This window comes from Lytechinus pictus, chromosome 16, assembly GCF_037042905.1.
Source record: "Lytechinus pictus isolate F3 Inbred chromosome 16, Lp3.0, whole genome shotgun sequence".
Lineage (NCBI taxonomy): Eukaryota > Metazoa > Echinodermata > Echinoidea > Temnopleuroida > Toxopneustidae > Lytechinus > Lytechinus pictus.
In genome coordinates, this window is record NC_087260.1 from 4,647,081 (window position 1) to 4,659,622 (window position 12,542).

The 12,542-nt window shown below is 38.2% G+C and overlaps 1 protein-coding gene across 3 annotated transcripts in view; it reads right to left on the minus strand.

Annotated features, from left to right (window-relative positions):
* Positions 1-6,219: 6,219 nt before the first annotated feature.
* The window catches only part of LOC129279389 (major facilitator superfamily domain-containing protein 6-like), a 38,107-nt gene continuing 31,784 nt past the window's right edge, over positions 6,220-12,542 (minus strand). For 2 of the 3 annotated variants that reach the window (XM_054915482.2, XM_064111419.1), the window contains exons 2-4: positions 12,352-12,429; positions 9,967-11,493; positions 7,023-7,689 (exon numbers count right to left, since the gene is read on the minus strand). In XM_054915482.2, coding sequence (XP_054771457.2) covers positions 7,523-7,689; positions 9,967-11,493; positions 12,352-12,429 — 1,772 coding nt within the window. In that variant the 3' untranslated portion in view covers positions 7,023-7,522. Of the gene's footprint in view, positions 7,690-9,966; positions 11,494-12,351; positions 12,430-12,542 lie in introns of all 3 variants that reach the window. The other variant, XM_064111418.1, reaches the window with a different exon arrangement.

Consider the following 12,542-nt stretch of genomic DNA (forward strand, 5'->3'; position numbering starts at 1 on the left):
TCCTGCATTTATGTTACTCTGAAAATAATTTGCTATATTGGTATACGTGTTACTTGTTTTGTAATCCATGCACTGACCTGCCATTTGTTTGGAATGGAAACGGTGGACCTGGTCTCTTTGTGTATATATATTATATCAGTGTCCTAGAACGTGAATAAAGTCATGATGAAACAACATATGTACACACACCAAAAAAAATGTGAATTTACCGTGGTTTGGCCGAAAATGCGACATTATGTGAACACGGCAGTCATCTTTAATTGAGGACTGTCACACTTTTTTTGTAGGACCCGAGAAAAAATATTGTCAATTCATGTTAAGATAGGGTAAAACGAAAATATAAAACTGTTCCTTCATTAGAAAATAAGATGAGGAAAAAAAGTTAACTTAACATTGTATAGCCCACTCCTGTTCGAGTTTTTCCCATTCTCTTTATCGGATTTACAACGTTATGCGTTTCAATGAATTGTGCTTTCTTTAACAATATGCGCCGTGTAAAACGAATATACCTGACTCCAAGGGCTATGTTTGCATCCAACTTCGGGTGCATTCTTTCGGAAATTGCCATTTGAATCGACAAGCGGGCAACTTTAAACTTTCTGACAATAGTAATATTGCATCACAAAGATCGTTGAACCAGACATACTATAGGAACTTGATAAAGATATCTAAGCCTATTCGTTTATTTCAAGCTTTCGTTAAAAACTGACCTTTCGGTACAGTATGGATGGGGAGAGTGACGATATTTTAAATTTCAGTATGTGTTCATTGTTTCTGGTGCTCGCATTGTAGTCCGTTTAACGAGATAAATGATCCTGTTGTACTAAAACATCCCGTTTTCAAGTCAATATACACCAAATATATTTCCTTGCACTTCGAGTTATTATTGTTTTGTGTAGTGACGTATGCCTCTTTTTCATGACTACTTTAAGTGATTGCCCCCTTTTAAGGTCTGGATATAAAAAAATTCCAGTCCGTGCTTATGTTTGCATTAGTAGATTGGTGAGATATATCTGCTCTTCATGAATTCATAAAATCAGTCCTTAAAATGTCCCTTTTCTGATCTGAATATCACAAATTTTCAGCTCGCGCTCGCAGCTCGCATCGTATGGCTAATGAAATACGTATGGTCTTAGTGAATTCCTACAAACAAGCTTTAGAATGCCCTTCTTCAGGTCTGAATTTCCTAAATTCTCAGCTCGCACTTCGCGTTCGCAATATATGATTAGTGATTGAGATGCGTATGTTAGTTATAATTACAATTTTAGATATAATTCTAACAAAATCAGCAAGCGCTTAGCACTCGCATTAGATAACTATGATGAGATAAGTATACTCTTAATGGATTCCTTAAAAAAATATTTCTTAAAATTTCCCTCCTTGGGGTCAATGTCTACAAAATTTTCTGCTCCCGCTTCGGTGACCCGACAATTGCTCCGCCGACATCTGCTCCGCCGACAATTGCTACGCAAAATGAGACAGTTGCTCCGCCGACAATTGCTCCGGACAATTGCTCCGCCGACAGTTGCTCCGTCGACACTTGCTCCGCCGATATGTGCTCCGTCGAATCTTGCTCCGCCGATATTTGCTCCGCCGACATGTGCTCCGCCGACATCTGCTCCGCCGAAAATTGCTCCGCCGACAATTGCTCCGCCGATAATTGCTCCGCCGACATCTGCTCCGATTATACGACAATTGCTCCGCGACAATTGCTCCGCCGATATTTGCTCCGCCGAAAATTGCTCCGATTATACGACAATTGCTCCGCCGATATTTGCTCCGCCGAAAATTGCTCCGATTATACGACAATTGCTCCGCCGATATTTGCTCCGCCGAAAATTGCTCCGATTATACGACAATTGCTCCGCCGATATTTGCTCCGCCGACATCTGCTCCGATTATACGACAATTGCATGAACATCTTATTTCTCCAAGTTGGTCTATGTTAAATGATAAGAAATTCATCCTGATACAAATTGTTTTGTCGTTGTTTTGTTCTTGTTATTCGTTAATGTTTTATTCATTTTATTCTCCCCCTATCATCACAGCTTTCTGCTTAAAAAACAAAACAAATTGTTCTCCCTGCCGCTGCCACTTGACAAATTGTAACGGAGAAGGGGAATGACACACTCCCCATTGAAATTGTGAATCTGGATTTTTGTTCATATATTATTATCATTGGTTTCACTCCGGTCTTGAGCGGGGAGAGAATTTTGGGGGGGGGGGTGCTGGACACAATATCTCTTCTGCTTTCCAGCAACTTATACACCATACATTCGCGCGGGCTCTCTCTCTCTCTCTCTATCTCGTTTTGTTCTTTCACGTTGTTTATTTTTATTGGTGACCGCTTGATTTATTGTATATTTATCAGTATTATAATTATTAATATTTGTATCAATAATTTTTATTTACGTCTTCGGCCTTATCTACCCTTGCACTTTTTTTCCTTCAATTTGTTTCAAACGAAAGTATGATCATCACTGGCGTACAGATGGGGGAGGGGCGTGCTAGGGGTCACGGATCCCCCCATTCTCCCTACCAATGAAAAAAAAAGAATAAAGGAAAGGAAAATAAATGTCATCCTTGTCTCGCCCCCTCCATTTTTTGTTGTTGGCTCATTACGCTACTGGTGAGTTACTATAAAACTAGACTTCGGTTGTATTTTTGTTCTATTCTGTGCAAAGCGACAATATAAATATATTATAATAAATGAATATATGTATGTATCTCTCTCATTACGTCTAAACAAATAATGTTATTTTTAAAAGACAATAATATATATACCAGCAATAATATAGTTACAAATTCATGAAACCCAATACGCATCTCACTGAATTTATAATGCGAGCACAAAGCACGAGCTGTTATTGACATGGAAAGGGGACATTTATACGCCTTTTTTAAATTGTAAACATGAAGCATATCTCGGGGGGGGGGGATATCTCGTAAAAGAAATGAGAGCACGATGCGTTAATTTAATATTCTGGATATATTTACCAGAGTTACAATTCTATATATTTCTTTTTCTTTGTGTTATTTCTTTCGACAAACTGTAATTGAAGTATTGAAGAGTATATAGGCTGTTATGCCTGCTGATCATGATAGAATGTGGATTATTTTGCTGATTCATTAGATCTTAACATGTGTTCTTTAAATTGGGTAATTTGGGTACATGTTAGAAACACAGGCATTGTGCATTCAGATGCACATTGTGGAAATGAGATTCAGTATTCCTTGCAGCTAAGAAAGGTTTTGAAAATGACACTACTCTCAATTACATGTATACTGTGTCCATAGTTGCGAGTGTGTGAAAATGAAGGTGTTTGCAGTCATTAAAGTGTAGTTTTGGTTGGAAAACGTTAATAAAACTGTCGAGAACGTACAGTCTTCATGATTTCATTTATCTCATGTTCTGATCAGTAAATCAAATAAAAAATTATAATGACAAGAACTTGTTAAGTTTATCCTTCTATTTCAATCCCATGAATAAACAGAAATCGCGATATTCAGAAATAATAAGTCATACACCTCCTTTTTTCCTCAAGCTCTCACTCACTCCCCCTCTTTCTCTCTCTCTCTCTCTTTCCCTCCAAAACCCTTTGCACAATCATTTTTGTTTGATTTCCGCATAAGCAAAACGACGACGACAATGGTAATGATGGTGATGATGAAGATGCTGATAATGATGCTGATGATGATAATGGTGGTACAATGATAATGATAATAAGTACATGAACACACGTTTTCTTCTCATATAGTTCATTCTTGGAAAATACATAGGCGGCCATATACACATGAAGGTATATCATTTATAGAAGAAAATCTTGTTTGATTGATTTTTTTTATTTTTTGAAACTACGTGTAAAATTATATCCCCCATCAACAACAAATTGTTACTTACATTATAACATCATAATGAATATAATTCGACTATTGGCGGACCATATTTAGATTTAGATTAAGATTTATTCATTTTCCGTTCACAAAGCACAACAAAATCAAAGTAACAATACATAGTCAAATTTAAAGTACAATATCAATCGGTATAATGCATAAGAATTAGAACGTATAAACAGTGAGAACTAATGCGAACTAAAGTAACCTTGACTAATAACTATATAAAACAGAACATATGGATTTTATTTTTGGATTATTAAAAAAAAAAATTATCCTTTTTCTATCAGTGAAGAAAACAATCATGATCAACATAAAACAAAAAAGCAACTCACTATTATATACAGTATTATCATAATCTAAAAACCTACGGTGTGTATGACATGATGTGGATGTGGAGACCAGACTGAGAGCACTGTGTGTACGAGAGGATATGGAAACCAGAGTGGAGGGGTGTGCCGAGAAGGTGACACGACATGTAGCCTTTCACATGTTGGTATTTTCTTGAATATTAATTTTTACTTACTGAATGTCTTGGTCATTTTTGTATGGCACAAAATTTGCCGACAGTAATCATTTTGCGTGACTACAGTACAGGTTTTCGACAAAATAAGGTGGGGTATACCGTTGAATTTCACCTGGAGCAAATGTCTCCACTTCGGAGCATATTTCGCCAGTCTGAGCGATTTTGACGCTAAGAATGGGGTATGTCTAATTTGTTTCTACTGTTATAACATGGAGCTATATGGTTATAATAATTACATGAAAACGCGTTTGTTTTTTTTAATTTTAATCGCCAGGCACGTAATAAAACTTACACAAATGCTCCCCCCCCCCCCCCCACCATGAATAAGCATTAAGAATATCTATCCCTCCTTTGTGCTTACCCCTTTTTTTCTATTTCTTTCTATATGCATGTATCAGGGGCCGCGGAGCCGGGGGCTTTAGCCCCCCAATTTTCCAAAGCCGTGTACAAAAAACGTAAGAATGACCATATGATTGTGATTTTTAGCATGGACAGCCCCCACTTTTGACTCAGCCCTCACTTTGAAAACCGTTCCGCGGCCCCTGTGTATGACATTTAATATATCATGCAAGCATAGTTTAAGTTTACTTTGTAAATTCATGGAGCTATGCTCCATGGTAAATTGACGCCTTCAGCCTGTGCTAAAATTGTTATGCGTATGAAAGTACGAATAAAAAAAAAAAAATAATTGTCGCATTATCGGAGCAATTTACGGCGGAGCAGATGTCGGCGGAGCAATTGTCGTATAATCGGAGCAGATGTCGGCGGAGCAAATATCGCCGGAGCAATTGTCGCGGAGCAATTGTCGTATAATCGGAGCAATTTTCGGCGGAGCAAATATCGGCGGAGCAATTGTCGTATAATCGGAGCAGATGTCGGCGGTGCAATTATCGGCGGAGCAATTGTCGGCGGAGCAATTTTCGGCGGAGCAGATGTCGGCGGAGCAGATGTCGGCGGAGCAAATATCGGCGGAGCAAATATCGGCGGAGCAAGTGTCGACGGAGCACATATCGGCGGAGCAAGTGTCGACGGAGCAACTGTCGGCGGAGCAACTGTCCGGAGCAATTGTCGGCGGAGCAGTTGTCGTATTTTGCGTAGCAATTGTCGGCGGAGCAAATGTCGGCGGAGCAATTGTCATGGAACCCCCGCTTCGCACTCGCATTGTTTATTTAGCGAGACAGGTATGTATCATGACTAATAATAATAACAATAATTAACATCATTTATATAGCGCTTATCACAAAGAATGTCTCGAAGCGCTTAAGGAAAATACATAGGAAGACAAGAAATTTCAGCTAAAAATCAAATTACAAACATTACAGATCAAATTACAGACTACAAACATTTGCTTATAATGTCAAGTTTTAGGTCTGATTTAAAAGATTTTTAGTACGCGTTTCGTGCTAGCATTATTTGATCAGTGAGCACAGTCGCCTCTATTAGGTCAGTATACCTGGCAATTGAGCGCGCTTCGCGCGCCCACTAAGTGACTCAATTTTGTACTGGTGCCCCCCCCCATGCCACGACCCAGGGTACGCCACTGGAAGAAGGTCACGTGACATCATACTCCACCGAGAATCTTTATGAATATCGAAACTCAAAACTTTACAACCCAACGGCATCAATGCCGAAGAGTAGATCCCCGGCCTTCCCTATGATACGTAAACGTCCCCTGTCACATCCCAGCCCCCTTTATCTATCGAACCACTTCCTTTTCCCATTTTTAGGGTCAATGCACACAATGATCACCCCATCAGGTTTATTTACATTCACTTATAAAATACACACAAATCTCCTGTATGGTCAAGCATTTTCTCTAAAATTGAAGGTAAAAAAAACCCCTGCAATTTGTTATATATACATATACATACATGCTTACATACAAGACTACACATATTTAAGCTGTTGTTATACCTTTTTGACACACATTGTATAATCATTTGTTCAACCAAGTATTATGTAGAATAAAATTATTGTGTATGTGTGTGCGTAAAAGCGAGTGTGAAGGGGTGCATGTAAGTAAGCGTCTGCGACGCGAGATTGAATCTTAATATTATATCAAGTGAATATTAACATATATATACATGAATAAACGGTACATATTAATAGGAACCGGTCAATCTTTAATAATGAATGAAATCCCTTTTCCCTTTTTTATGTTGATCACAGGAATGTGTTAACATAAAAACGTTAACATAAAAGACGTTCCTTAAAAACGTCTATTATAACTATAAGTTAAAACGTAATTGACTCCGATAATTTAACAATTTTTTTTTAAAGTGTTTGGTAATACCCTCTCATGATGATCTTGTTTGTAAGTTATAGCCCTTTTTTTCATTTGTTTATCTTCAGATACCTGAAGAAGGCCCGATTGCCGAAAGCTCGTTTTAAACCTGATGAAACAAAGACCAGGCTACGTCTCAATGCTTTATTGCTGTATTAGCATCCTTTCAATTATATATACAGTATATATATATATATATATATACATTTGTTCCCATGGCATAAGGTGGTCCAATTTCGCGAACAGGGTAAAAATGGTCAAAAAAATGATTGAGATATGTTACAGGTATTACCATTATGTAAATAACAAAAGAGTTTTAAGTCTCAAATATCTTTATTTTTCCTTCAAATGAATAATTAACAGCTAATTATTACATAGACGTCAATATAAATATGAATTTTGAAATGTGTTTTTCTCAAATTGGACTTGCTGCACATAAAATGGTGTCAAAAGTTAATGCAACATTGGATCACCCTAGTATTTTGCATTTTAATCTTGTGACATCGATAATTAATCTGTATCAAAAATACAAAAATTGAATAATCATCTGTTATTGTATGCATATTAATTACACTAATTAATTAACAATATTTAATTTCACATTTTTTACCAAAAAAATGCCAGTCACTGTTTATAAGCTTGGCAAAATGGCTGCATCATGCCTTGGGTTGAGATATTTTTTCCAATGATACACAACATTTAAGATTGCATATATCATGATCAATTTATATTTTGCGGCCCTCAATGTGAAGCATGTATTGAAAGTAAGAAGTTGGGGAGTGCCAGTGGAGTGACACAAATGGAACTCTGGTTAGTGTTCACAACTTGTCGTATCCTCGAGCTCTTTCTTGTCTGTCGAGGATGAGGCTGACGACGAAATACAAGACGAGTGTCACAAAAGATAAAATTGCGGATCCCCCAAACAGGATCCTGGCTCCAAAGTTGGCGTAAATGACTCCGCCAATAAGGATTCCGACCCCCTGTCCTGTGGATAAAACAGACACTTTTAATGAACAGATGTACATGTACCATCATGGTTCATGGAATAAAATCATATTTTACGTTCCCACTACCGACCTTTCAACTCTATCAAGCAGATTTGTATCTCGATCGTTCGAGCAGTGCGAGTTACCTCAATAGGCGTCAGTCTGTCTCAATTGCATTTACTCTGGTATTTTGAACGAGCCATGTTTCCACTTCCAAACTGGTCAACTTCATCTGATCCAATGTAGGCCTCGCTAGGCAATAAGGGTCTTTCTACATGTTCCAGCATGGTCAACAACATACTGGTTCCCAGGGGCGTCGATCCATTTTTCAGATTGGGGGGGCGAAATCATTAACGTTCCAAAGGCGCTCGATCGTACAAAACACCCACCCACACACACACACACACACACACACACACACACACACACATACATACATATATATATATATATATTATATATACACACACATACACACACACACACACATATATATATATATATATATGTATATATCTATATATATGTATGACTCATGAGACACAGACACGTATCTCACTACACAGATAGTACGAGTGCCGAGAGTGAGCTCAAATTTCTTTATATTCTGAGCTGAAAACTTGATATTCTAAGCATTTTTGGAACCAATGATTAAGATTTGTATCTAAAAGAGAATAGATGCGAGCGCGAAGCGCGAGCTGAAAATTTTGATATTTCGATCTGAAAAAATGACAGTTTACTGGACGTTTTTGATAAAGAACAAGCTATATATCCAAGAAAAGATGATTGCAAATTGAAGCAGTTCTTTTGAGGCTTAGAACTGAAAATGGGACATTTACATTCACCAATTTAATCATGAAAAGTATGGGTTTTTGCTACAGAAATGATGCGAGCGCGAAGCGCGAGCTGAAAATTTTTATATTCCAATCTGAAAAGCGGACATTTTGAGCACGATTTTAAATAAAGAACGAGTTGTGTATCTCAATCTCGCTTGCTGAACATTACAATCTTTTTTTTTTTAATGCATATCCGGAATTATTGGGGGGGCAAAATGATATGTTTGCCCCCCCAATATTTTCATTGGTGGGGCGATCGCCCCCCCCCCCTGCCCCCCCCCCCCCCCCCAGGATCGACGCCTCTGCTGGTTCCCTACTCGAATAATTTGGGGGTGTTCAACTATTCGTGTGTGTAATCAGGGCTCTGTCGACTAATACAAACAAAAGTCGATCATGGACCAACCAGGTCGAGGATTGATCAGACTGGATCGAGTGGATCAGCTCAGCAGTGGAAACTAGGAACTAGATCGGTGTCGAATAGATTGACTACGAAATGTATTGAGCCCGATTACCCTTGACGATCTAAAAATGTACACAGTCACCAGGCTAAAAAGTTCACTTGATCTGGACCGATTGTTGATAAGTTTTTAGTGTACGATAAAAGTATGGCCAAAAGATTTATAGTTCAATTTCGCTCAGCGAAGACACTTTCCAAGATTCCCAGAGTTTATTCTTGCAGGTTGACCGAGCAATATCGATCATGGCACCTACAACAAGATCAAGGTAGACTGTCCGATTAATTAATAAGCAAGCAAATATAGCTTGACCAGTAAGGTGACTAGGTCGGCAGTAAGAATAAAGAAAACGTTAAAGAACCTATATATTATATAAAATAAGTTAAATTGGGATCAAATGATTAAGATGATAACATTACCCAAGTTATTAAAAGAACGTCCAGTAAAAAAAATGTAATAACCACTAGAGGAGAGTGGAATGGGATTATAGGCGTCGGACAGAAGTGTCAAAAATCTTACATAGAATACTGATAGTTTGACCGAAATAGACAAGATTATTGTCCATGAGCTTGATTACCATGCAGAATCCAGAATTTAACATTTATATCAGAAATATACTGAAAATGGTCTTATAGTCGTTGAGTAAATGCATTGTTGTGTTTTTCTTAAAAGCCTAATGCTAGGTTCTGACCAGGGAGTTGTCAAAATGTTCAAGTTATTCAAATCCGATCAAGATATTTTAGAAAGCTCATTGATGTGATCGGGCCCGGTGATCAGGGTCAATCTACCTCGATTTGGGATTATCGACAACACCGTTGGTTCCTACTACAATATTTTGACAAGTTCGTGATATTCTAGAAGATTGACAAGACACATGATGATTATGGTAGATTGACCTCGATTTTTGCCGAGCTACACCAACTTTGCCGATAATATACGAGCTGGTCAGTTTGGAAGTAGGAACCAACTAAATTTGTATATTTACCGAAACCGTTTATGATGCTGTGCGTAAGTGACTGCAAGGTGGCGGCCAGGTCTGGGGGGGAGTTTTGATGAATATAGGATACTGCTGCCGGCCACATGGAGCCAAAAGTGATCCCATGAAGAAGTTCAATTGGTAGGACGGTCCAAGGGTTCTGCAGGAGCGAGTAGCAGATAAACCTCACGACGTAGCCAGCGAGAGCAATTCCAATGACACTTCGGTGACCGAGCTTATCAATGAACAACGATGCAAACGCCATAAAGGGCACCTCAGCAACACAAGAAACGGTCAAGCTCAAACCCATAACAGTCTCATCTCCATTTATTTCTGCTATGAACAAAAATAAATATGTTTTGACGAATGACATCATGACTCCAATTGTGAACATGACGAAAAAAAAAACGATCACCTTCGGTGTTAAGATGATGTCTTTCGCGTCCCTGAACGAGTACTTTGTGATTTGCTGTTTAACGCGAATTGGGATACGAGAAGCAGTTGCTATAGAAAGTGCAACTATGGATACAAAGAGTATAAATGCAGGAAGGTACAAGTTGAATCCGTTCGGATTGACTGAAGCATATGACGAGACAATGATACCTGAGAGGGGCGCAAATATAGCAAGTGCTATAGCCCCGAACACTCGCTGGCGGCCATACTCAAAATTCTGCCCAATTTCTTTAAATTCGTCGATGAGTGTCATTGTGGACGCATCAAGAAGAGGTTCAGCTGAGAATTTAAACATTGATCCGATGAGGCATATCGCGAGCATAATCACAAAAACATCGAGAAGATCCCCCTCCTGCATGCCATGCGACTGAGAGGCGCTCCCGTTCAGGTTTTGTGTTTCATCATACATATTTACAAGAACTGCACTGTTGAAAAAATCTTTGTACTTTACTGATAAATCACACTCTATTAAATTGTATTGATTGACATGTGCCTTCATCAAATCATTGTATAATAGGCATATTTCGTATGGAACAACACCATCGCCGATCCGACGGCTCCCATTCTCGTGATCAGAAGCGGTAATTGTTGCAAGGTCAGTAAACGAACATCCACAGAGATTCTCCAGAAAGGATGCAATATTCGATGTGTTTCGCCTCTCGATTATTGAGAACTTGCATGTACTTAGGTCCATGAAGTCCAAGTGCGTTGTGTTCTGGAATCTACAAGATTGATTGCCTGTCGACTTCTCTGGATCTACATGATAGAAGACGCTTAATTTTCGCCCTATGTAAGATGTTGCGTTGCTCGCGTTTTGCTCAGTATGCTTGAAACTTATTTGAGTACTCAGACTGGGTGAAATAAAGGGCATGAAAACGCTACTTCCGTAAACTAAAGCTGTTGCACAATAGCATGTGAGTAGCATCACTTTGTGCAATCTGAATCTGTCTGATAATGTTCCGCATAGAGATGATGCCGCCATGGCGAAGAAGGGTCCCAGAGTGGTGATTATACTGATATCCATCACACCAAGTCCAAGGTACGACATATAGACTGGAAGGAAAGGCAACAAGCAAGCCACACCTGTAGTGGAATATGACAATTTTAGTAACATTATAAGCACATCAGTCCGCTACGGGAGTCAAACTTTCTACGAATTTTTGGCCTTTTTTAATTTTTCCGTACCACAGGTAAAAAAAAAAAAAGTAAAATAACGAGATAAAAACAAAAATAAAATAGAAAACCTTTAGCAATACCGCAATTTGAGTATCTTTTACAGGTACAAAGTTGTTCAGGGGAATATAGGGGTCGATTATTAGGCAGAGCCCTTGAAATAATTATTGAATAGGGGATGCTGGTTTGGGAGACTCTTAAATGAAGGATACTTTATTTATTTAAAAAATCTGACAAACCCAAATAATGATAATAAAAAACCTTAAAAATCTTTCGAAATCAAATCATTTTTTTTTCGTTGATTGCTTCCATCATTGTATGATATTTAGGTAGCCTATATCTTTATAAACATACATTATAGACACACTTCATTGCGATTTTTTGTTATAATTATGCTCCAGATGCGCACGTTATTAAATGATAACTGTTCGCTTGGCAGCGACAGAGCCCTACTTGAAGATGGCGTTATTTTTGCTTGAAATTTAGCAAACAATTGCATTAATTCACAATAAACATGCGGGGGTACGTTTATAAGCATGTGATATGTTTGACAGGGTTTAGAAATTATAATTATGTCGAGTGGAACCTCCTGGCAATGGTCGAGGAACTGGATTTCATAGATTCAACCAAAATTTCCCAAAACGTACGTTTCTACATGCAGTGCGTCCCCAAAAAACTATACACTTTTGAGATGGCTGCCAAATAAAACAATATATCAGTTTAGGGGAAAACACGTGTCTATTATTCGTAAGGATAAACCAATCTTACCAGCAACGAAAAGAAAATAAGTTGCTTTAACAGCAATGAAAATCCTGGTTCCATTTTTCTTCGTCTGGTCTACGCTATCTGTGAAAATGGATGAATAAAGATCAAACATATTTCTTATTACTGTCAAACTTTCTAATGAAGGCCTGGAATGTTGAATAAATCATTACAAGATGAAAATGAAAGACAAAGTA